Here is a 25,322-nt window from a genome sequence, read left to right on the forward strand (position 1 = left end):
CTCTGGATTACTAGTCCAGTAACATAACCACCATGCTACCATACCCCGTGAATCGACCACCACAGCTTAATTTGTTACAAATCCATTGATCACTCCATCCATCTGTCCTTTCCTTCCCTCCCTCACAGTGCAGTCCACTTTCTTAAATGTTAAAACCTCCTTTTCAAAAAATAGATTTGAATAAAGAAATGCCAGCCAAGTTCTGGGATTGTACGGAGAGGTCTTTATCACAGGAGTCCATGGTCCTGGCCACACCTATACAGCTGTGTGACCACTGCAATAGTAAACAGATATAAATATACACGTTACTGAATAACTTATCGCCAAGAAGTTGTGGAAGGAAGTGGCCGAAAACTTTATAATGCGCATTACAGTCTCCGAATTCTTACAATTGTACTGAAATCGTTCCCTGTCGACTGTTGCTGCACAGCGATTCTATCACAACAGTCTTTAATCATGTAATGATCTCGCTACTTTTACAGGGTAGAGCCCCTGCATGTGAACATTTTCAGGTTAGCTGACTTCTCCAAACTAACGTGAAGAGCTCGTTCTGAAAGTCCAGCTCCAATTCCATCTCACTGGGCACCTTGGGAATCTTGCAGTATATAGAATCATAGAATTCCTACCCCCCCCCTCCTTTCCTTCCTCCCGTCCTCCCTCCCTCCTTTTCCACTCTCATTCCCTTCCTTCCCTCCCATCCTTCCCTCCGTTCCTTCTCGCCCTCCTTCCCTTCCTTCCCTCCTTTCCCACTCTCATTCCCTCCCATCCTTCCCTTCCTTCCTTCCCCACTCTCCTTCCCTTCCTCCCTCCCTCCTTTCCCACTCATTCCCTTCCTTCCCTCCCTTCCTCCTTCCCTTCCTCAACCCTTCATCTGTTATTCTCATTCTTTCCCAGGATATCGAAACTGTGGAATGCTTCACCTCCCCCAGTCTTGCATTCCTCCTAAAATCCACCGACATTTAAAAGGCAAGCACGGCAACATTAATGCTAAATGTATCTGCTCTGTCCTGCTCTTTTCAACCTCGCACTCTGCATTTTGCCCTTCACCTCAGCGTCTCAATTTAAAAATAAAAGATCCATAGTTTTACACAGGAGTGCAGCATTCAGACCCTTCACACGTCATCGCTTTGTTCAGTAATCTCCAGGGAGACTCTCTGGTGCTTTGCCAGACAGCGATGGGATCTTTGCCAAGCGCTACTGGTAAGTTCTAGGTATTTATTACATTGCTCTTGATATTTTGCAGTTTAACGTATTAGAATGCCACTAGTTTTTTTTTTAAACAGATGGTGCTTTTCATAAGAATTAGGAGCAGGAGTCGGCCATTCGGCCCCTCGAGCCTGCTCCACCATTCAATAAGATCATGGCTGATCATCGACCTCAACTCCACTTTCTCACCCGATCCCCATATCCCTTGATTCCTTCCTTGTTATGGTGCAAAGTTCCCAGATGTAGTGCCACGGTAAGCCTGCGCGCTATCCTGTAAAGCCTGGCTACCGAGAGGCAATGGGACCGATTATCACCCGGACAAGTCGGTGTTAATTAATTCCTACATTTACAACAGCGACTACACTTCAAGAAGTACTTCATTGGCTGTAAAGCGCTTTGGGACGTCCTGAGGTCATGAGTGGCGCTGTATAAATGCAAGTTCTGTCTTTAATGGCCACGGAATGGGGTCGGTAGATGTAGCGTTCCGTGAACACTGTCACTCCAGGTGTGGGTACCTTCCCTTGGGCAGCCGGGGGCCAGAGCGTGCATCTTCCCCCCTCCCCCTTTTCAGGCGGTAGGCTCCTTGATTGTTCAAGATTAGGATGTGGTTCGGACCCCGAGGGCAATTTTTGGTGACACGTGGGTTATATATTTGTTCAGCCAGGAGGAGTAGGGGGGAAGATGGCTCCACGGAAATACTGCTGTCCCGGGTTCACTTCACCCCTCCGCCCCCCCCCAACCCCGCCCGCCACCGCAGGACCTACCAACGTGTCGGCGCGGTGTCGTAATCGCCCGATACTGCGCTGGCGTGGAGCCGACAGCCAGATGCTCACACAAGACGTACAGCTGGCGGGCAAGACTTAAATGAGGCCCAAAATGGCCACAGCCCACTCAATGGAGAATTTGATTTGGGTTTGGATATAGTTGACACCTTATGGGGTGAGCATACACTGGACGGTATTACGGCCGAAAGAAGTAACGGGGCAAGACTTTCGTCTTCAGGGCCTGGGCAGTAATCCAGTGAGGCGCATCGCCCGCCCTTTACAGAACCTGCCTCCGTAGAATGAATGTCGGCGGGGGGTGTTGGTATAAATGGGGTGCAATCCACCTCATCAGATCAGCTCCCAGGCAACGAGGATGTAAATCTACCCCAACGCGCTTCTATAAAATTCCGCCGTCCATTATTTTAAACAAGGGCGCTAACTAACCTTTGTTAAAATAGCAGAGAGAGCAATTTAATATGGCCACATTAACCCATTCACTACAGTCCCCACCACTTAAATCGTTCATGTTTAAAACGGGCAGTTGTTTATATCTGCCAAAAGCGATATTATCCATTTGTGAAGTATTACATTTTGGTAGGAAGAATAGGGAGGTCACATTACTTGGAGGGTGCGAGTCTAGGTGGGGTAGAGGAACAAATACCCAAATCACTAAAAGTTGCGACACAGGTTAGTTAGCAAGGCCATTAAAACAAGCAAACGAAGCACTAGGGTTTATTTCTAGAGGGATAGAATTGAAAAGTAGGGAAGTTATGCTAAACCAGTATTGAACCTTGGTTAGACCACACTTGGAGTACTGCGTACAGTTCTGGTCGCCATATTATAAAAAGGATATAGAGGCACTGGAGAGGGTGCAGAGAAGATTTACAAGGATGATACCAGAAATGTGAGGGTATACCTATCAGGAAACGATGAACAGGCTGGGTCTCTTTTCTCTTGCAAAAAAAAAGGCTGAGGGGTGACCTAATAGAGGGCTTTAAAATTATGAAAGGTTTTGATAGAGTGGACACAGAGAGAAGGTTTCCACTTGTGGGGAAGAGCATAACTAGAGGCCATCAATATAAGATAGTCACCAAGAAATCCAATGGGGAATTCAGGAGAAACTTCTTTACCCAGAGAGTGGTGAGAATATGGAACTCGCTACCACAGGGAGTGGTTGAAGCGAATAGTATAGATGCATTTAAGGGGAGGCTAGACAAGCACATGAGGGAGAAGGGAACAGAGGGTTATGCTGATAGATTTAGACAAGGAAAGACAGGAGGATGCTCGAGTGGAGCATAAACGTCTGCATGGACTGGTTGGGCCAAATGGCCTGTTTCTGTGTCGTATATTCTATGTAATTAACGCCAATTTCAAAGTTGCGGTTATAGCATCTTAAGAGCCCCGTGCATTGGGGCAGAAACAGTGGCAATTACTCACTAATTCACACCTCGTTAAGGTTCACTGAATGCAAGAAAAAACAAAAGCAAATAACACAGTCGATATTCAGTTGCCATTTGTGTAGATAAACCCCTCTAATCCCCTCCAAGTGGTGTAGGATTACAGAAATAACAACAGAAAATGCTGGAAAAACTCAGCAGGCCAGGCAACATCTGTGGAGAGAGAAACAGAGTTAACGTTTCAGGTCGAAACCCTTCTACAGAACTCTGTAGAACTGTACAGGGGAACTCTGTACAGAACTATAGGGTTCTGTAGAAGGGTCTTCGACCTGAAACGTTAACTCTGTTTCTCTCTCCACGGATGTTGCCTGGCCTGCTGAGTTTTTCCAGTGTTTTCTGTTGTTATTTCAGATTTCCAGCATCCGCAGTATTTTGCTATCGTGTGGGATTACAGTTTTTGTACTGACTGTCTGCCGTTTAGATCAAGCTGCAGGTCGGAGTGGCGGTGCCAACAACAGGGCGATAGGTCGACACACACAAGGAACATTAGAGTGGAGTACTGTACTGTAATGGCGCCAGCACGCTCTACCGGCCATCGCGGATAGCGGGCAAATCGCACTCGCACAAAATGCGCCCGTTCTAAGCGGTGGGGACTGTATTACCATTGCTTTAATTCCATTCGTCCTGTGGCTTCTGTTGAAGTTAGCCGGGTGACATTTAACAGTTGCAGCAGTCACTCTCCATTAGACTGCAACATAGCACCGAACCCAGCGAAGAAGAACGAAAGCCCAATAGAAAGGATATTATAACTGGAACACCACATACATTCCCTTTTGTTTATTATTTATATATTTATATATATATATATATATATATACATAGATCTTTTAAAAAATATCCTCAAATAATTAAATGTGCAAGTATTGAGGTTATGATATCCGATTTGGACAAAATTTAAAAACAAAGGAAAAAAAGTAAACCACACACACAGCGGGGTTAATATTAACTTTACCCACCGGGCAAAAAAATGGGCAGACTATTCGGATGAGGGGTGAAATGAGCATCTGATTCGCTATCGCCCGGTGCTGAAAGTTAAAATTACCCCCAAGGAATTTAATCATTTCTATTGGGACATGACCACAAGTTCCTAGTGCAAGATCAGATTGTACCCCCCCCCTCCCCCCCGAGTCCCATTCAGTTGCTGGCTTTGGAAGCGCTTTCCGCAGTTGAGTCACGTGATAGTCCAAAATGGCAGCCTAGTTCTGAAGGGGACGAGGCACAAATCCAGAGCCGGCAGGAGGTCCGAGGTATTGTCTGGCGTCGTGAGCGGCGTGGCGTCTCTCCTGTTAGGATATATTGTTGGACAAGGCAACCTGATGTTCAAATTGTTCCTCAATAGCAGTGCTGAAGGCATCACCTGAAAGGGCAAACCGATCAGATAAGAAGGGAGTTAAGGAGCCCCACCTCCCTCAATAGAGTCATGGCATAAAATCAGAGCCAGGCCGTTCAGGGGGTGATGTCAGGAAGCACTTCTTCACACAAAGGGTTAGTGGAAATCTGCTAGTTTCTCCCCCAAAAAGCTGTTGAGGCTGGGGGTCAATTGAAAATTTCAAAACTGAGATCGAGAGATTTTTGTTAGGCAAGAGTTTTAGGGGATATGGAACTAAGGCTGGTCAATGGAGTTAAGATGCAGATCAGCCATGATCTAATTGAATGGTGGAACAGACTTGAGGGGCTGAATGGCCGCCTCCTGTTCCTATTTTCCTTTTGTAATAGCTTCCTGTAAAAGTATTATTCTGAAATGATGGCATCACAAAACCTTTTTGTAGTCCTTAATTCAGGTAATTTTGGGGCTGCTTTTAACTGTCATTAGACCTCTTTGCAGCAAAGAAGGGGAGCAGTTGGCATCAAGGGGTGTCGGCCGCGGCTCAGTGGGCAGCACTCTCGCTTCAAGTCAGAAGGTTGTGGGTTCAGCCCCACTCCAGAGACTTGAGCACAAAATCTAGGCTGACACTCCCAGCGCAGTGCTGAGGGAGCGCTGCACTGTCGGAGGTGCCGTCTTTCAGATGAGACGTTAAACCGAGGCCCCCGTCTGCTCTCAGGTGGACGGAAAAGATCCCGCGACATTATTTCGAAGAAGAGCAGGGTGGGGAGTTCTCCCCGGTCTCCTGGGCCAATATTTATTCCTCAACCAACATCGCTGAAAAAGCAGATTATCTGGTCATTATCACATTGCTGTCTGTGGGAGCTTGCTGTGCGCAAATTGGCTGCCGTGTTTCCTACATTGCAACAGCGACTACACTTCAAAAAGTACTTCATTGGCTGTAAAGTGTTTTGAGTCGTTCTGACTAAATCTCAATTGTGAAAAACACTATAAAAATGCAAGTCTTTCCTTTGATGCCCATTTTTCAGGCAAGAAGTGGGCGGCTGGAAGTTAAAAACAGCTCCCTTATCTCATAGATCAGCATAAACCCATTTACTATTAATCAGTCAGCATTCAGCGATTTACTGCAACTGCAATCAGAGTGAGATTTAGTCAGTCGAGTTACAGATATAGAATACTACACCGGATTATTGGAAATAATTATCTTTAGATTCTCTGAGGGAGCTCAGGTCACAGCAGCAAGCTGTGAAGCTGTAAATGAAAGATGGTAGGGTTGATAATCTGGAAGGACGAGATCAAATGGCCTGAAGGGCCTTCTTCTCGTGAAACATCTCTGGACTCAGCAAGTCGAAGCGACGCTGCACTTTCTCCTATCCACTGACAGGCTGAGCACCCGGCACATCTGCATTGGCCCCTGGAACTGCAGCCTTCCCATCACTGGCTCCACACGCTGGCGGAGGGGGGAAGGCAACGGGCCTTCAGGTGTCAGCCGTGGCTCAGTGGGTAGCGCCCTCACCTCTGATGCCAGAAGGTCGTGGGTTCAAGTCCCACTCCATGAGACTTGAGCAGATTAGGAGACCAAACTTTGAACTGCAGTCCTCAAACTAATTCCTGGTGCTACGGAATCTGCCCGGCAACTTAAGTGGGGCAGACTCCACAAGATGGCCGGCATGTTACAGAGCTGCCTCTGCTCAAAGCGGTCTGTGATATATATGGTCAGCCTTACTGTATGGTGGCACAACAAAGAAAGAACTTGCATTTATATAGCACCTTTCTCGCCCTCAGGATGTCCCAAAGAACTTCACAGTCAATGAAGTACTTTTTGAAGTGTTGTAAAGTAGGAAACGCGGCAGCCAATTTGCGCACAGCAAGCTCCCACAGACAGCAATGTGATAATGACCAGATAATCTGTTTTTAGTGATGTTGATTGAGGGATAAATACTGGCCCCAGGACACCGGGGAGAACTCCCCTGTTGTTCTTCGAAATAGTGGCCGTGGGATCTCTTCCTTCCACCTGAGAGGGCAGACGGGGCCTTGGTTTAATGACGAAAGGTCATCGACCTGAAACGTTAACTCTGTTTCTCTCTTCACAGATAATGCCTGACCTGCTGAGTGTCTCCAGCATTTTCTGTTTTTACCTCGGTTTAGTGTCTCATCTGAAAGACAGCCCCTATTTGCTTTAAGAGCAAAGGTATCTAGGGATACAGAGAATGTTTCCACATGTGGAAGAATCCAAAACTAGTGGCCATAAATACAAGACAGTTACTAATAAATCCAACAGGGAAATAAGGAGAAATGTCTTTGTTCAGAGAGTGGTTAGAATGCTACCACAGGAAGTGGTTGAAGCAAATAGCTTAGATGCTTTCAAAAGGAAACTTGACGAGTACATGAGAGAAAAGGGACTAGAGAGATACGCTGAACGGCTGAGATGAGGTAGATGGAGTGGGAGGAGACTCCTGTGGAGTATAAACACCAGCAGAGACTGGTTGAGCCAAATGACTTCTTTCTGGTTATATATTCTTTGTGATTCTATTTTCAAAAGGATACTGATGTAGTGAAATAATTCTGCATGTTTATATTCTTATAAAAGAACCATCCAGGTTCGACCTAAAGTCTGGATTTCCAAACAGTCTTTAACTATTCTAATCTGGATTGAGAAATTCAGAATGTACTGGACTGAATCTAGGTAACCCCACGTGGACACATTCAGTGACAGCAGCAGTTATTTGAGACTCCGTCTCCGGTGGAGGGCTACGTACCTAAGTGGCAACCGTACATCCAGATACGGAAGCCATCGTACCTACACCTGCATTTCATCATATTGTTGGAGAAGTCTGACTCGGCCACTTCATAGTTGGGGTTGATGTGGACCTGGGGGGGAAGGAGAGAGACAAAAATTCAGAACTTTTCCAGAGAGAAGCGAAAGGTTAGTTAATGCGTGTCCTTAGAAAGGGAGAGAAGTCAGTACGTGCACTTCAGAAACATTTAGAGCCAGTGCCTTAACAGTGTCCTCCCCATTTGGATGAGGCCTGAACGGGGTCGCTAGGTCAGGGCAGGTATGGCAGTGCCAGATATGGGATATTCCTCTGTATCTTCACCTTCCTCCAGCCTTATCTCCACCACTGCTGAAATCCTCATTCAGCCCTCGTTAGCTCCAGACTCTACTTTTCAATGCACTCTTCACCATGTCCCTGTGCTCCACCCTATGGAACCGCCCAATGTGTTCCTGCCACCTGGTTCCCATCCTCTGCTACATCTTGCTTCCCTATCACTCCTATCCTTGCCAATCTTCATTGGCTGCCAGTTCCTAATACATTGAATCCAAAATCCTTCATTTACATAGAATTTACAGCACAGAAACAGGCCATTTGGCCCAACTGGTCGATGTTTATGCTCCACACGAGCTTCCTCCCACCCTACTTCATCTCACCCTATCTGCATATCCTTCTATTCCTTTCTCCCTCGTATACTTATCTCGCTTCCCCTTAAATGTATTCTGTTCGCCTCAGCCACTCCATGTGGTAGCGAGTTCCACGTTCTCACCATTCTCTGGGTAAAGAAGTTTCTCCTGAATTCCCTATTGGATTTATTAGCGTCTATCCTATATTTATGGCCCCTAGTTCTGGTCTTCCCCACAAGTAGAAACATCTTCTCTACGTCTACCCTAACATAGAAACATCGAAGATAGGAGCAGGAGTAGGCCATTCGGCCCCTCGAGCCTGCTCCGCCATTCAATGAGATCATGGCTGATCATCCAAATTCAGTACCTTGTCCCCGCCTTCTCCCCATATCCCTTGATCCCTTTAGCCTTAAGAAATATATCTAACTCCTTCTCGAATATATCTAATGAATTGGCCTCTACTGCCTTCTGTGGTAGAGAATTCCACAGTTTCACCACTCTCTGGGTGCAGAAATTCCTCCTCATCTCTGTCCTAAATGGCTTACCCCTTATCCTTAGACTGTGACCCCTGGTTCTGGACTCCCCGACCATCAGGAACATCCTTATCTAGTCTGTCTAGTCCTGTTAGAATTTTAGAAGTTTCAATGAGATCCCCTCTCATTCTTCTAAACTCCAGCGAGTATAAGCCCAATCGACCCAATCTCTCCTCAGATGTCATTCCTGCCATCCCAGGTATCAGTCTGGTGAATCTTCGCTGCACTCCCTCCATGGCAAGAACATCCTTCCTCAGATAAGGCGACCAAAACTGCACACAATACTCAAGGTGTGGTCTCACTAAGGCCCTGTACAACTGCAGCAAGACATCCTTGTTCCTGTACTCGAACCCTCTCGCTACGAAGACCAACATACCATTTGCCTTCTTAACCGCCTGCTGCACCTGCATGCTTACCTTCAGCGACTGGTGCACAAGGACACCCAGGTCTCTTTGCACTTCCTCTTCTCCCAATCTATTGCCATTCAGATAATAATCTGCCTCCCTGTTTTTGACACCAAAGTGGATAACCTCACATTTATCCACGTTATATTGCATCTGCCATGCTTCTGCCCAATCACCCAACCCGTCCAAATCATACTGGAGTTTCTCGGCATCCTCCTCACAGCACACACGCCTACCCAGCTTTGTGTCATCTGCAAACTTGGAGATATTACATCCAATTCCCTCGTCTAGATCATGAATATATATTGTGAATAGCTGGGGTCCAAGGACCGATCCCTGCGGTACCCCACTAGTCACTGCCTGCCACTCGGAAAAAGAGCCGTTTATTCCAACTCTTTGCTTTCTGTCTGCCAACCAGTTCTCTATCCAAGTCAATACCTTGCCCCCAATCCCATGTGCCTTAACTTTACACGCTAATCTCTTATGCGGGACCTTATCGAAACCCTTTCATAATTTTAAACACCTCTATTAGGTCACCTTTCAGCCTTTTCTTTCCTAGAGAAAAGAGCCCCAGTCTGTTCAGTCTTTCTTCATAGTTCTAACCTCTAGCATAAGACATTGAATCCAAAGTCCTTCGTTTACAACTCCCTCCGCACCCCATCTTCCTCTGCAACCCCGATGGCCCTCACTTTCCTTCCTTCCTCCATTCCACCACTGGCAGCAGAGCTTTCACCATCTGGGCCCTACCCTGTGGGTCTCCGACTCTAGCCGCTCTCCCTTGCCATCCCTCTGTCCCCACCTTGGAAAGCCCTTTCAAACAACTATCTCCTGAACCATGCCTTCAGTCACCCCTTCTAATCTTCCAACTGCTGCTCAGCAACTGTTCCACCAGTGTGAAGCATATATTGAGACATAAGAACATAAGTAATAGGAGCAGGAGTCGGCAATTCGGCCCCTCGAGCCTGCTCCGCCATTCAATAAGATCAAGGCTGATCTTCTACCTCAACCCCACTTTCCAGCACTATCCCCATATCCCCTTGATTCCCCTTAATATTCAAAAATCTATCGCTCTCTGTCTTGAATATACTCAATGACTGAGCCTCCACAGCCCTCTGGGGTAGAGAATTCCAAAGATTCACCACCCTCTGTGTGAAGAAATTTCTCCTCAGTCCTAAATGGCCGACCCCTTATCCTGAGACTGTGACCCCTGGTTCTAGACTCCCCAGCCAAGGGAAACATCCTCCCTGCATCTACCCTGTCAAGCCCTGTAAGAATTTTGTATGTTTCAATGAGATCACCTCTCATTCTTCTAAACTCTAGAGAATATAGGCCTAGTCTACTCAATCTCTCCTCATAGGACAATCCCCCCATCCCAGGATCCAGTCTGGTGAACCTTCGTTGTACTCCATCTATGGCAAGTATATCCTTCCTTAGGTAAGGAGACCAAAACGGTGCACAATTTAATAAGTTAAAGGTGCTATCTAAACATAATGACGTAAGAAAACTACTAGGCACTTGGTCTAAGCGTTAAACAAAGCTTTAATCAACTGTTTTACAACTTGGAGGTCTAGTTGTGTCCTTCACTAGTTCCTGTTGAGAATGTCCTGCGCAAGCTGGGCCCGTGCCCGAGTATTATACTCTCCCTGGACAGCGCCACCCGTAGGCCACTCAGTATTATTTCATAAATCTTCCTTTCATGAATGACTGATTCATTCATGTCACATAATTTGTTGTTAAAGTGGAAAGACAGTTTAGGAACGGTAATACGATAGCAAAATAGTTTAGGAATGGCAGTTTAGGAACGGTAATGTTTGTTTAAAGTACTTTCCAACACAGGAACATTTATTAAAATACCATTGAATTTGTTGCCTCACTGAGATGCACCATTTCAGGCCTTTCCTCCTCAACAGCTCCATGACGGAACATTTTGGGGAAAGGCTGCATCCCGGAGTGGCTCCTTTCACTGAAATTTGGCCAAAATTGCAGGCTGGATTGGGAGAGGATCCAGAGCAGGGCGATGCTGGAAAGCCGCACTGCTGCCTACCAACCACATGCTGCTGACTGCCCACTAGGATCAGCTGCTCCGAATCTGCCACCCAGGCTAACCATAGAATCCTTACAGCACAGAAGGAGGCCATTTGGCCCCATCTCGCCTGTGCCGGCTCTTTGAAAAGAGCTCTCCAATCAGTCCCACTCCCCTCTGCTCTTTCCCCGTAGCCCTGTAAAAAATTTCCTTTTCAAGTATTTACCCATTTCCCTTTTGAAAGTTACTATTGAATCTGCCTCCACCGCCCTTTCAGGCAGCGCATTCCAGATCACAACAACTCACTACATAAAATAAAATCCTCATCTCCCCCTCTGGTTCTTTTGACAATTACCTTAAATATGTGTCCTCTGGTTACCGACCCTCCTGCCAGTGGAAACAGTTTCTCCTTATTTACTCTATCAAAACCCTTCATAATTTTGAACACCTCTATCAAATCTCCCCTTAACCCGCTCTGCTCCAAGGAGAACAACCCCAGTTTCTCCAGTCTCTCCACATAACTGAAGTCCCTCATCCCTGGTACCATTCTAGTAAATCTCCTCTGCACCCTCTCCAAGGCCTTGACGGCCTTCGTAAAGTGCGGTGCCCACATTTGCACACAATACTCCAGCTGAGGCCTAACCAGTGATTTATCAAAGTGCTTTTTTCCTCTCACTTCAATGAGTATAGCTGCTCCAGGATGGACATAGGCCCACCCAAGGGAGTGACAGAGACCCCAAACATCAGGTCTCAATGAGATGACAAGACCAATGTCGTTTTATAACACAAGGAGATCTGTCGATCAAAATGATATAAGATTCTGAGGGGGATTGACAGGGTAGATGCTGAGAGGTTGTTTCCCCTGGCTGGAGAGTCTAGAACTAGGGGTCATAGTCTCAGGATAAGGGGTCGGCCATTTAAGACTGAGGTGAGAAGAAATTTCTTCATTCAGAGGGTTGTGAATCTTTGGAATTCTACTCCAGAGGCAATGTTCCCTCTTATTTTTTTTTGGGTGCAAGGCCCATTCACAGTTTCATTGAAAAAGCCGGTCCCGGGTTGTACGGGAGAGGCAGCGAGGTGCGCGGGATGCTCAGTCATTGAGTATATTCAAGAATGAAGGAAATCGAGGGATATGGGGATCGGGCGGGAAAGTGGAGTTGCGGTCGAAGCTCGGCCATGATCTTACTGAATGGCGGAGCAGGCTCGAGGGGCCATATATTTTTTTTATTATTCGTTCAAGGGATGTGGGCGTCGCTGGCAAGGCCAACATTTATTGCCCATCCCTAATTGCCCTTGAACAACCGAGTGGCTCGCTAGGCCGTTTCACAGGGCAGTTAAGAGTCAACCATATTGCTGTGGGTCTGGGGTCACATACAGGCCAGACCGGGCGAGGACGGCAGATTTCCTTCCCTGAAGGACGTTAGTGAACCAGATGGGTTTTTATGACAATCTGGTAGTTTCATGGTCACCATTACTGATGCTAGCTTTTTTTTAAATTCCAGATTTATTTCATTGAATTTAAATTCCCCAGCTGCCGTGGTGAGATTTGAACTCGGCCCAGGCCTCTGGATTACTAGTCCAGTAACATAACCACTACTCCTGCTCCTATTTCGTATGTTCTTATTAAAAGAGAAAGACACACGAAACATTACCACGAGGGTACAATACTCTGGCGATTAGAAGTTAGAGATTCACAGGATTTCCATACCTGAAAGACATAGTTTCCTGGTTTAACATCCGTGACGTCTATCCACTGACAGTCAATGTCATGGCGGTAGAGGTCCCAGCAACCCACGGCGATGCCTTGCTCCCCAAAGTTGCCACATGCATATCGTTTGTAAATGCCTAGGGGGGAGGTTGAAGAGAGAAAGTGATGAATTGGGCAATCAACACTAAAGAAGGACAACAGAAAATGCTGGAAAAACTCAGCAGGCCAGGCAACATCCGTGGAGCGAGAAATAGAATCAACGTTTCATAGAAACATAGAAGATAGGAGCAGGAGTAGGCCATTCGGCCCCTCGAGCCTGCTCCACCATTCAATGCGATCATGGCTGATCATCCAAATTCAGTACCCTGTCCCTGCCTTCTCCCCATACCCCTTGATCCCTTTAGCCTTAAGAAATATATCTAACTCCTTCTTGAATATATTTAATGAATTGGCCTCAACTGCCTTCTGTGGTAGAGAATTCCACAGGTTCACCACTCTCTGGGTGAAGAAATTCCTCCTCATTCTGTCCTAAATGGCTTACCCCTTATCTTTAGACTGTGACCCCTGGTTCTGGACTCCCCGACCATCGGGAACATCCTTCCTGCATCTAGTCTGTCTAGTCCTGTTAGAATTTTATAAGTTTCAATGGGATCCCCTCTCATTCTTCTAAACTCCAGCGAGTATAAGCCCAATCAACCCAATCTCTCCTCATACATCATTCCTGCCATCCCAGGTATCAGCCTGGTGAATCTTCGCTGCACTCCCTCCATGGCAATTCAATTCAATTCACTTCAATTTTATTTGCCATATGTAATTAGTACAATGGAATGCTTACTCCCCGTAGGGACACGTCAGCTATTCTTACAGCGCCGTGTTCAGAAAGTCAATTCTTTGGCATCCAGTGGCAGTGGGAGCACGATGACCCTCAGCCGCTCCGTCCTCCTCGTCACCGCGGCCTCCTCCTCACTGTTGCCGGCTCGGCTCCACGTGTGGTGGCCTGCTTCTCCCGCTCACCCTCTGGCCAGCATTCCCGGCTCCCCCCCTCCCAGTCGGACTGCGAGTCGTCGTGGCTGCTGCTGCTGCTCGATGCGCTGCGCTGCCTCCGCTCGACTCGCCGAACACATCCTCCGGTCGCCACGGCCTCCACCTCACCGTCGCCGGCTCCACGGTCCGACAGCCCAGGGGCCTCCCCCATTAATTAGTTTAAAGCCCTCTCTACAGCCCTAGTTATTCAATTTGCCAGGACTCTAGTCCCAGCACTGGCAAAGTGAAATCCGTCCAAATCCCTGGACGCCGGCAGAAGTTTGAGAAGAGGAGGGTGCTCCGGTTTCCTCCCACAGTCCAAAGATGTGCGGATTAGGTTGATTGGCTATGATAAATTGACCCTTAGTGTTAGGGGGATTAAATACATGGGGTTACAGGGATAGGGTGGGATATGTGTTGGTGTAGGGGTTACGGGGATCGGGTGGGATATGTGTCGGTGCAGGCTCGATGGGCCGAAATGGCCTCTATCTGCACTGTGGGGTTTCTGTGATTCTGTGAAGATAACGACTCGCACATTTACGCTGTGATTGACGAGGACCGTGTTTATGCCGATCACTTCAAATCGGGAATGCTGTCCATCAAGAACATCCTTCCTCAGATTAAAAGGTCAGTTTGGGGGCTGGGAAATGGGGATGAAAGAACTTTTAATCTGTTTCATTTCCTGTGTTTTTTCAGTCCTGACGAAGGGTTTCGACCTGAAACGTTGACTCTATTTCTCTCTCCACGGATGTTGCCTGGCCTGCTGAGTTTTTCCAGCATTTTCTGCTGTTATTTCGGATTTCCAGCATCCGCAGTATTTTGCTATCGTACTGAAGAAGGACAACTGGTTCCGCAGTTATTACTCTCAGCCTGGCAACCAACCTATCTGACCAAGAGTGAGATTGAAGGCTGTCAGGATAGAGGCACATAATCAAATACATTCCACAACGTCTTTCATCCTGTGCTGTCGGAACCTCAGAAATGTTATCAGTAGAACGTCATCGGTCCAGTCAACTCCATTCCTTCAGCTCAGTCCCATCGTACCCGCTTTCTCACCGTATACCTCAATCCCCTTACTTTCCAGAAACATGTTGAAATATGTCTTGAACGTGCTCATATAAACTGTTACGGTGCTCTTTCTTGGTAGCGTATTCCACAACTTTGGTGAAAAAACTACACACTATTTCCCCCCCCCTTATTCCAAAATTCCTAATATTTAATTTGTGTTCCCTGATATTTGAGCACTTTGCCAAAGTGAACATCATGTCTGTACGAATTTTTGTCTGTCCACTTCATAAGTGTGAAAAATTTCAGTTGAGTCTCTTGAAGTCTCAACCACAGAGGCTTACAGCACAGTGCAGCCCATCGTGTCTGTGCCAGCTCTTTCCACGTGCCCTAATTCTTGTGTCAGCCAGCGGCTCAGTTGGGTAGCACTCTCGCCTCTTAAGTCATGAAGGTCGTGGGTTCATAGTCCCACTCCAGAGACTTGAGCACGAAATCCAGGCTGGTACTCCCAGTACAGTGCTGAGGGAGTGCTGCACTGTCAGAGGGAGGTGCCGTCTTTCAGATGAGACGTTAAACCAAAGCCCCGTCTGCCCTTTCAGGTAGACGTTGTCATGAATCTTATCATGACTCATGAAGTAACACTGGGCGGCCAGCTGGCGGCGCCGTCCAAGGAGTATAAATACTCGGGCGTGGGCCCAGCTTGCTCAGGATGTTTCTGTAACCAGGAACTAGTGATGTAACTAGAATCTCATGGTTTTGAAACAGTTGATTAAAGCCTTGTTTTATACTCAAATCATACGTCTTTTTACATTAGACGTAAAAGGCACTATTTCGATGAAGAGTGTGTGAGTGCCCCCCGGTGACTTGGCCAATAATTATCCCTCAGCCAACAGCTAAAAACAGATTAGCCCAGCCATTCTCACATTACTGTTCATGGGACCTTGCTGTGCGCAAATTGGCTGCCGCATTTCCTACATTACAACAGTGACTACACTTCAAAAGTACTTCATTGGCTGTAAAGCACTTTGGGATGTCCTGAGGCCTTTCTTGATATTCAGAATCATCTTAGGAGCAATGTTCCCTTTAAGCTGCGCAGCGCTCCAGGGGGCCCGTGCAGCCGGTGAGCCGGCTGTTAAATTGGAAAAACCCGCACATGCGTGAACCTTTGAGTGGGCCACATTCAGGGGGTTAAAACCTTCCGGCCATTCCTATTCCATGAGACTTCAGGAAGCCCTGCGCTATTCTGGGAATGATTAGATTTGCACATTTTGTGTATTGGGGGTGGGGGGGACTTCTCTCCTGTTTCCCAGGAAGCTGCCTCCACATCGTGAAACCACTTTTCCCAGGAGAGACGGTGCACTCAGATCCTCTGGACGTTCCAGAGCGCTGTCATCATATTCAGTCTGACAGCTCCCATTTCCTCATGCAATCCCTACCTCCCCATCTCTGACACAAAACACATATGGACTTGCAATCTCCTTTTAAGAACAACGTAATTGATAATCCCCCAAATACTCAGTAGACCGTTGCTATGGCTGCAACAGCTTAGTTTATTATTCAAGCTGTTCCAACATCGTTTTTATTTTCCAAGAACAAAATAACTCGAAAGAAGGGATCTTTGTGTTGGCTGAACTTCTTTCCAAACTATATATATATATATTTTTTTTTGCCCTGATCCCTGTTCAGGAGGCTTCGATTCATGCTGGGGGACAGTTGTACAAGAATCAATCATCCTCCTGTACCTTGCTCGTGTAGCCTTGATTTGTGTGAGACTCCTGACAGTGAACAAAAGTAAGGAATCCTGACCAATTTCCACTTCCCAAAAAAAACACTGGTACAGAAGTCAATGGCAGCCAACCTAACTGAACTGTCACCCCCAACTGAAATCAGCCTCGTTGGCAAAGACTGGGATCGAACCGGAACCTTGTGTCAAATAAGTCCTAGCCACTCACCACATAAACTCACTGAGCCATCGGGGTCAAAAATAAAAGACCTATTTATAGCGTACTAAAAAGCCTGGAACTATCTTCCCATTGTATATTGTGAGGTCCACGTTTATTCATTCACAGGATGTGGACGTCGCTGGCAAGGCCAGCATTTATTGCCCATCCCTATTTGCCCGAGAAGGTGGTGGTGAGCCGCCGCCTTGAACCGCTGCAGTCCCGTGTGGTGAAGGTACTCCCACAGTGCTGTTAGGGAGGGAGTGCCAGGATTTTGACCCAGCGACGATGAAGGAACGGCCGATATACTTCCAAGTCAGGATGGTGTGTGACTTGGAGGGGAACTCGGAGGTGGTGGTGTTCCCGTGCGCCTGCTGCCCTTGTCCTTCTAGGCGATAGAAGTCGCAGGTTTGGGAGGTGCTGTCGAGGAAGCCTTAGCGAGTTGCTGCAGTGCACCTTGTAGATGGTACACACTGCAGCCATGGTACGCCGGTGGTGGAGGGAGTGAATGTTTAAGGTGGTGGATGGGGTGCCAATCAAGCGGGCTGCTTTGTCCTGGATGGTGTCGAGCTTCTTGCGTGTTGTTGGAGCCGCACTCATCCAGGCAAGTGGAGAGTATTCCATCACACTCCTGACCTGTGCCTTGTAGATGGCGGAAAGGCTGTGGGGAGTCAGGAGGTGAGACACTCACCGCAGAATACCCAGCCTCTGACCTGCTCTTATAGCCACAGTATTTATGTGGCTGGTCCATAGCTGCCTATGTAAAACTTATTCAGCTGCAGTTACACCCTCCTGCCAGTGGAGACACTGCAGCCTGGCCACTGGTGGGAGGGTGTAACATGTTTACCGAGACAGCCTCTATTATAAATGTGGACATCGGGCGGTCAATATTAACCCCTGGCGGGTTAACTGCAAAACACACTCACAAGCCCAAGTTTAAAGCCTGGGATATTTAAAATATTTTGAAACAGACTGGCGTCCATGAGAAGGCCCCTTTAAAAATGGCGCCTGCAGGGGAGTTGCCGTTAACAGGGCGGTAAGTCTACCCACCCCGTTACCGCTCCTTTAACGGCAATTTGATCGGGTGAAAATTGGGCCCACTGTGTCCCATCAGGCATCCGTTCATCTCGCTTTATACCTATCCCTATAACTTGCTCCTAATCAGGTATCTTCCCCAGCTCCTTTGTGGAGGTTAGTCGACGCACCAGCTGTGATTACTCTGTTCCACGACTCCTCGGGTTAAAAAGAGTTTCTAATTTCTCGTCTGGCTCGCCGCTTGCCTAGTTCCGAGCTCACAGCCCAAGTTAAACAGACTGTTTACACCCACATCTCTCATCACTTTGAAATGATGGGCCATGTCTCCTCTCAATCTTTATTTTCCACTGAAAATGAGTGCGGCTTTGTTAAACCCTCCGCACAGCAAGACATCACACCCATCAGCGCACACCGCCCCCCTCACCATCCCTACTCCTCCTCCAGACATACCTCTTTCACAGTCCGAGTCTTCTAGACAGAAGCTTGCTTTATGTCCTTCTGCGACCTTACTGCCATTCAGGGTCAAAAGGTCATAGTGCGTGAAGATCTCCATGCTGTGATAGTGTCTGCAATGAAAGGAAAGGGAATAAGCTTCTGAGTTCCATGGAAGGACAAACGGGCATGACACAATTTGGTTTCGACTGCAGGCCTCTACAGTGGGCACCTATTCGGAACTAGGACCATCTCTGCCCGTAGCCAAGTTTCTTTCTCTCTCGAGTTTCCATTTTCAGTTTTCACACATAGTTGGGTTGGGCAGAACACACAAACTCAGCGTGGACCTTGAGGTATTTGTGGTGGGCGCTCCTCGTGTTTAGCAGATGATTTGCTGGGAGAACCGGGTCTCTGGCCGGTTGCTGCTGGCTGCCCTTAAAGCATTGCCATTTTTTTGGGGGGGGGGGATACAAAAAGGTTTGGGGCAAGATGACCCCCAAATGATTGGCCTCAAATGGAGGTCAAAGAGGGTGAAATCCAGGAACAAAGAGAAAGCCAACCAAGAGGGAAATTCCACTGTCCCAGAACTTCGGGTCTCCACAGGTGAGTACGCACGGGGTACTCACCCGTAAGCCCAATGGAAGTGCCGGTTTCCTGCATGCACTGCGCATGCGCGGGAAACCGGCACTTCCGTTCCCCTGAAAGAAGGGGTTCAGAAGTCGAACGCGTGCGCAGGAGAGGCAGCGCGTGCGCATCGAACTTACGTTTTTTTTGCAGGTTTTCCCGGGAGGGTAAGTCTCCAGAAGTTAGACATTTAAAAAGCAGTCGCAAGGCCAGCTTTTAACAAGGTAACATTTTTCCCACAGGTTTATTATTTTTAAATACTTTAAAGAAAGGTAAGTTTATTTTTAGCCCCGTTAGAAAATGTAATTAATTTTTTCAAAAATGTAAATTATTATTTAAAATAGTTATTTCATGTAATTTATAGTTTATTTTAAAAATGTGATTCAAAAAAAAAATTTATTTGAAGATTTAGTGATGTTTTGGGGCTTATAGTATTTATAGGTTTGACAGCTCTTCCTGTCAATTTTATGAATGAAGCATTCCCTGCTACCATTGGCTCTCCATGGCCCATGTGATCCCAGGGGACGCTTCGAACTAACTGCGCCCCTGGGATACGCAAGCACTGCGCGCCGGCAGTTGGAGGAGGCCCAGGATCGGAATCCCACGGGGGCCCACAGCACAACGGCCGGCGCGCTAGGTAAGTGCAGGTCGGGGGCTTGCACCCGCGGGAAGCCCCCGACCCGAATTTCTGGGCCAATATCTTCATCCTTCAGGTACCATTCCAATGAAGAGCTAAGGTTCTGGAGTGTCGCTCAGCCATATAAAAGCCAGGGCCACAGAGAGACCAGTGCTTGGCGGGTGAGCAGGCACTTTGGGGCTGGGCAAATGGAGCATTGTACAGGCCTCAACGCCAAATGATGCCCATCAGTGCTATGGGCACCAAGCATCATATTATCGACCCTAAAGGCTTCACGCTTCCAGCAAGTTACCGCGTATCCCACCAGACGCAGTGTAAAGTCCCTCTGTCCTGCCTCAATAATAGCCCTTCGCCCCAACCTCAGGAGAGCACCTCCTATTGCACAAGTGTGACATTTTACCATTTCCCCGGCCATGCACAGAATCATACAGCACAGAAGGAGGCCATTCGGCCCGCCGTGCCTGTGCTGGCTCTTTGGAAAAAGCTCTCCAATTAGTCCCGCTCCCCAGCTTTCATTCCCTGTAAATGACTCCTCTTCTGAGAGATATGGGCAATTTGGTGCTGAATTGAGGGGGCAGTTTGGTGCGGTCAGCCCACTGGAAATTCAGGCGAAGACGGCCTTAGCTTATTTCACAGAGGACCTTTACAACCAACAGACAGTGGAGACTTTCAGCACATCAGTCCGAGCACGTTTACAGCATAAAAATACAGTAACAAGAGGGAGGAATGAAAGGCTGCGGTTAGTGTAGAGGTAGTTAGCTGCCTTTATATATAACATTTAAAGATACGTTGTAATTCAGAGAAATCAACTTCCCCTCAACTTCCCCTTCAAGCACAAACAAGTGGTTATTTTGTCAATGGTGCCTAGATGTTGGGCGTGTAAAGGACTGGACTGGTGCCAGACTCTCCCATATGGTGGATAATTTGCCCAGTAAATTACTGGGGGCATGAACTGTCTAAAATTAGTTGGTCAAAAATAATTTTAAAGCATGACGCGTCAACAGATTATATATATCGCTGGACTTAAAACAGCCAGCAATCCGTGGTCTTGGTGTCACCCTTAGAAAGAAGCATCCAACTGGGGAAGGTGATGTTTCTGTAGCACGTGCCGTACCAGTTATCTGGAGAAGCTGGGATTGTTCTCCTTCGAGCAGAGAAGGTTAAGGGGAGATTTGATCGAGGTGTTCAAAATCATGAATGGTTTTTGATAGAGCGAGCTGGGAGAAACTGTTTCCTCTGGCAAGTGAGTCGGTAACCAGAGGTCGTAGATTTAAAATAATTGGCAAAAGAACTAGAGAGGAGAAATTTCTTCACACAGAGAGAGTTGTTAAGGTCTGGAACGCACTATCTACAAGGGTGGTGGAATCAGATTCCACAGGGACTTCTAAAAGGCAATTGGACATGGACTTGAAGAGGACTAATTTGCAGGGTTCTGGGGGAAAAGCTGGGGATGTGGGACTAAATTGGAGAGCTCTTTCAAAGAGCCGGCAGAGGCACGATGGGCCGAATGACCTCTTCCTGTGCTGTATGATTCTGTGATCAGGTAACAATGGCTCATGCCCAGTGGTTTCTGGACTGTAAAGGTGAGGTCAATCAACAAGCAGCGGCTAGGTGAAGCCAAGCTCGGGTTTAGCCGGTTGGAGGAGGAAGGAAGGAAAGACTGGGGGCAAGGGAAGAGTTCTACAGTCGTGAGGTCCTGGTAAAGGAAGAGTTTAGAGTAGGAGACATTGTGACGAGTCTTGACTCCAATCCAGTCTGAAGGAGGAAACATGGAAGCAAGAGATCAGCGGGACCACAGAAAAGGAAACCAGTTGGGAGACAGATTGATAAACAGGAGGCGATGTTCCCAAATAATACAATTTGCGTCAAGTTCCAATCTGACCACCCAAAACCATCCCTTGTTTATCAGAAGACAAAAACAACGAGGCTCAGTTCATCGAGAGACGCGAAAGCTTGTTTGCTTAGGACATTTTTCTAATTTCTTCCCTCGTGATGTTTGGTAGCAAAGGTCCATTTATGGTGGTTAAGTTTATTTATTGGCCAGAACGGAACTAGCTGGTCTGACATTTAGGGAAAATATTGGCCTCGATATTAAACCTCCCCCACGACGGGCGAGAGGGGGAGGGGGGGGCAGTTTGGGGACATTGAAAATGAAAAAACGGGCAACGCTTCCTCAACCCACCGCCTCCGCGCCTGCTGCCATTTTTACATTTCGAAGCATCTGAGTGTCCCCACCCTGGGGAGGCGGGTCACCTCATTAACATATTTAAATCTGGCTTCCACAATGCAATTGGGATCCAAGTTTAAATTTTACAGTTACTGCACGGGTTTTCTAGGGGTCGGGAAACCCAGCAGAGCAAGGAAGACGGGAGCTGCCAACACCACAAGCTAAGTGCCTTTTACAGCACTCCTTGTGGGCCAGGAGGTGCAGGAGCGTTCCCCCAGTCCCTCAAGGAAGCCTTCGGCCTCCCCTCTACCGATCGCGGCCTCTCTCCACCTCGCCATGGCCACTCTCTCCCTCCACCCCCCATGACCTCTCTCTCTCTCCAGCCCCCATGGCCTCTGTCTCTCCAGCCCCCATGGCCACTCTCTCCCTCCACCCCCCCATGGCCTCTCCCTCCCTCCACCCCCATGGCCTCTGTCTCTCTCTCCAGCCCCCATGGCCACTCTCTCCCTCCACCCCCCATGGCCTCTCTCTCCCTCTACCCCCCATGGCCTCTCTCTCCCTCCACCCTCCATGGCCACTCTCTCCCTCCACCTCCCATGACCTCTCTCTCCCTCCACCCCCCCATGATCTCTCTCTCTCTCCACCCCCCATGGCCTCTCTCTCTCTCCACCCCCCCATGGCCTCTCTCTCCCTCCACTCCCCCATGGCCTCTCTCTCTCCCTCCACCCCCCATGGCCACTCTCTCTCTCCACCCCCCATGGCCTCTCTCTCTCCCTCCACCCCCATGACCTCTCTCCCTCCACCCCCCCCATGGCCTCTCTCTCTCCCTCCACCCCCATGGCCTCTCTCCCTCCACCCCCCATGACCTCTCTCTCTCCACCCCCCCCATGACCTCTCTCTCTCTCTCTCTCTCCACCCCGCCATGGCCTCTCTCCCTCCACCCCTCATGGCTTCTCTCTCTCCCTCCACCCCGCCATGGCCTCTCTCTCTCCCTCCACCCCCCTTGACCTCTCTCTCCCTCCACCCCCCCATGGCCTCTCTCTCCCTTCACCCCCATGGTCCCGGAGCCCAGAAAGCACCAGGTAGGCAGCAGCCTCTTCCTGATAACCTACAACTGTCCAGGTTTCCTCCCAGAGAACCCTCCGAGAAGGAACGAGTGGGCCAGTGTAGAAAGGAGCAATGCTCAACACTACTCGTGTCCTGTCCCACCCAAACCCTCCAAAGGGCCACAGAGGGATGCCTGGTATAAGGAAATATGGAGTTAGGTCACAGATCAACCATGATCTCATCGAATGGCGGAACAGGCTCGAGGGGCTGAATGGCCTCCTCCTGTTCCTGTAAAAATACAAAGGAAGACTTGAAAAGTCTTTCTTCATTCGAACAACCCACATTACGCGGGACGATATAATAAAAATGATTCAAATTATGAACGGGTAGGACAGGGCAGCTAGAAGCGGACTGCTTCCAGTAGTTGAGGAGTCTAGAGCAAGGGCACACAGATACAAGATGAAATGTAAGAGGTTTAGAACAGAGAGCAGGAGAAACTTCTTCACACAGAGAGCGTGAGACTGTGGAATTCACTCCCAGGGTTACTGGTCGAGGCAGAAACTGTCAACATTTAAGATCAGATTGGAGAGGGGGGTAAAGTAAAAGGATTGAAGTGATATGGAAACGAGGCGGGTAAATATGATTGGAACTATTTGCTCGAGTGAGGGTAAACACCGAGGTGGACTGGTTGGGCCGAATGGCCTGTTTAACCGTGAGTAACTTCTAGGTATTTACTATGTGAATAACTCCCACTCCGGCGAGCAAACAGAAACCGCTGCCTCGGCTGGTCTTTGCCCTCTCTATCCCTGGGGCATTTAACCCCAATTGGTGCCCTGAGTGAGACCAGTTAACGAACCATAAACCAGGAATCACTTTTACAAAGTCATTTGCATCGTCGATGTGAGAGATGATCGAAGATTTATTTTTTTTTAAATAATTTTCAAAAAGAAGATTGCGAGGGGTAAACGTGGTGGGGGGGGGCGGCGGGAGAAGGTGTATGTTCCTTGTTTATCTAGGTGAAGGAATAAAAATATTAGGAACCGGAAGTGGGATCAGTTGGGAATTCCAAAGGGCACGAGGTTAAAAGTTCCCTATGTTCCCAGAACTTTGTAGAGTCTCCAGCTGGCTGCAGCACTCCAAGTCATCAAACCATGCTCTCCCACGAGCTGCTGCTTCCCAGAGATTCCCCGCTGCTGGACGGAGCTGAATCCCGACATGACGGTCTCTAATTTGCTGGCAGATGTTTACGCCGATGCCGGGGGGGGGGGGGCTGCTACAAAAACCCGCAGAGGACGCATCCCAGATTCTGGGCCCCGCCCACAAAAGTGGTTTACAGCCGCAACCAGTTAAGTGCCTGCTGCCCTGATGGTACGAAGAGGTCGCTGCTTGTTCTCACAATGTGGCATCCTTGTGCTCATCGCTCAAAGTCAGCTCGACTGTCTGCCAGGCTCAGCGTTGCCGCAGAGCAATAAAATAAAACCTCTCTCTGTGCGCCCGGCCAATTAATATAAGAAACTGCGGCCTTACATTCTAAACTGACCTTTGCAACTATTTATACACACAAGAGTGTTCAATGCACAGGGCAATGGCCAAGTTAGGGAAATCGTTAATTAAATTTAATTGCAATGTTTGCAGATGACACAAAGCTGGGTGGGCGTGTGTGCTGTGAGGAGGATGCCGAGAAACTCCAGTATGATTTGGACAGGTTGGGTGATTGGGCAGATGCATGGCAGATGCAGTATAATGTGGATAAATGCGAGGTTATCCACTTTGGTGGCAAAAACAGGAAGGCAGATTATTATCTGAATGGCAATAGATTGGGAGAAGGGGAAGTGCAACGAGACCTGGGTGTCCTTGTGCACCAGTCGCTGAAGGTAAGCATGCAGGTGCAGCAGGCGGTTAAGAAGGCAAATGGTATGTTGGCCTTCGTAGCGAGAGGATTCGAGTACAGGAACAAGGATGTCTTGCTGCAGTTGTACAGGGCCTTGGTGAGACCACACCTTGAGTATTGTGTGCAGTTTTGGTCGCCTTATCTGAGGAAGGATGTTCTTGCCATGGAGGGAGTGCAGCGAAGATTCACCAGACTGATACCTGGGATGGCAGGAATGACGTATGAGGAGAGATTGGGTCGATTGGGCTTATACTCGCTGGAGTTTAGAAGAATGAGAGGGGATCTCATTGAAACTTATAAAATTCTAACAGGACTAGACAGGCTAGATGCAGGAAGGATGTTCCCGATGACCAGGGAGTCCAGAACCAGGTGTCACAGTCTAAGGATAAGGGGTAAGCCATTTAGGACTGAGATGAGGAGGAATTTCTTCACCCAGAGTGGTGAACCTGTGGAATTCTCTACCACAGAAGGCAGTTGAGGCCAATTCATTAAATATATTCAAGAAGGAGTTGGATATATTTCTTAAGGCTAAAGGGATCAAGGGATATGGGGAGAAGGCAGGGACAGGGTACTGAATTTGGATGATCAACCATGATCTCATTGAATGGCGGAGCAGGCTCGAGGGGCCGAATGGCCTACTCCTGCTCCTATCTTCTATGTTTCTATGTTTAATGTCTTCTTGTGAGGCGGGTGTTGATATCC

The 25,322-nt window shown here is 48.0% G+C and overlaps 1 protein-coding gene across 1 annotated transcript in view; it reads right to left on the reverse strand.

Moving 5' to 3' along the window:
* Nucleotides 1-4,189: 4,189 nt before the first annotated feature.
* Nucleotides 4,190-25,322, reverse strand: part of loxl4 (lysyl oxidase-like 4) — a 168,545-nt gene continuing 147,412 nt past the window's right edge. Inside the window, exons 11-14 of the mRNA XM_085996117.1 lie at nt 18,273-18,388; nt 12,820-12,956; nt 7,511-7,622; nt 4,190-4,784 (exon numbers count right to left, since the gene is read on the reverse strand). Of these exons, the coding sequence (XP_085852243.1) occupies nt 4,714-4,784; nt 7,511-7,622; nt 12,820-12,956; nt 18,273-18,388 (436 nt within the window). The 3' untranslated portion in view covers nt 4,190-4,713. The remainder of the gene's footprint in view (nt 4,785-7,510; nt 7,623-12,819; nt 12,957-18,272; nt 18,389-25,322) is intronic.

Source organism: Somniosus microcephalus, chromosome 8, assembly GCF_052327205.1.
Source record: "Somniosus microcephalus isolate GS21.2 chromosome 8, FLI_Smic_1.0, whole genome shotgun sequence".
In the NCBI taxonomy this organism is placed as follows: Eukaryota; Metazoa; Chordata; class Chondrichthyes; order Squaliformes; family Somniosidae; genus Somniosus; species Somniosus microcephalus.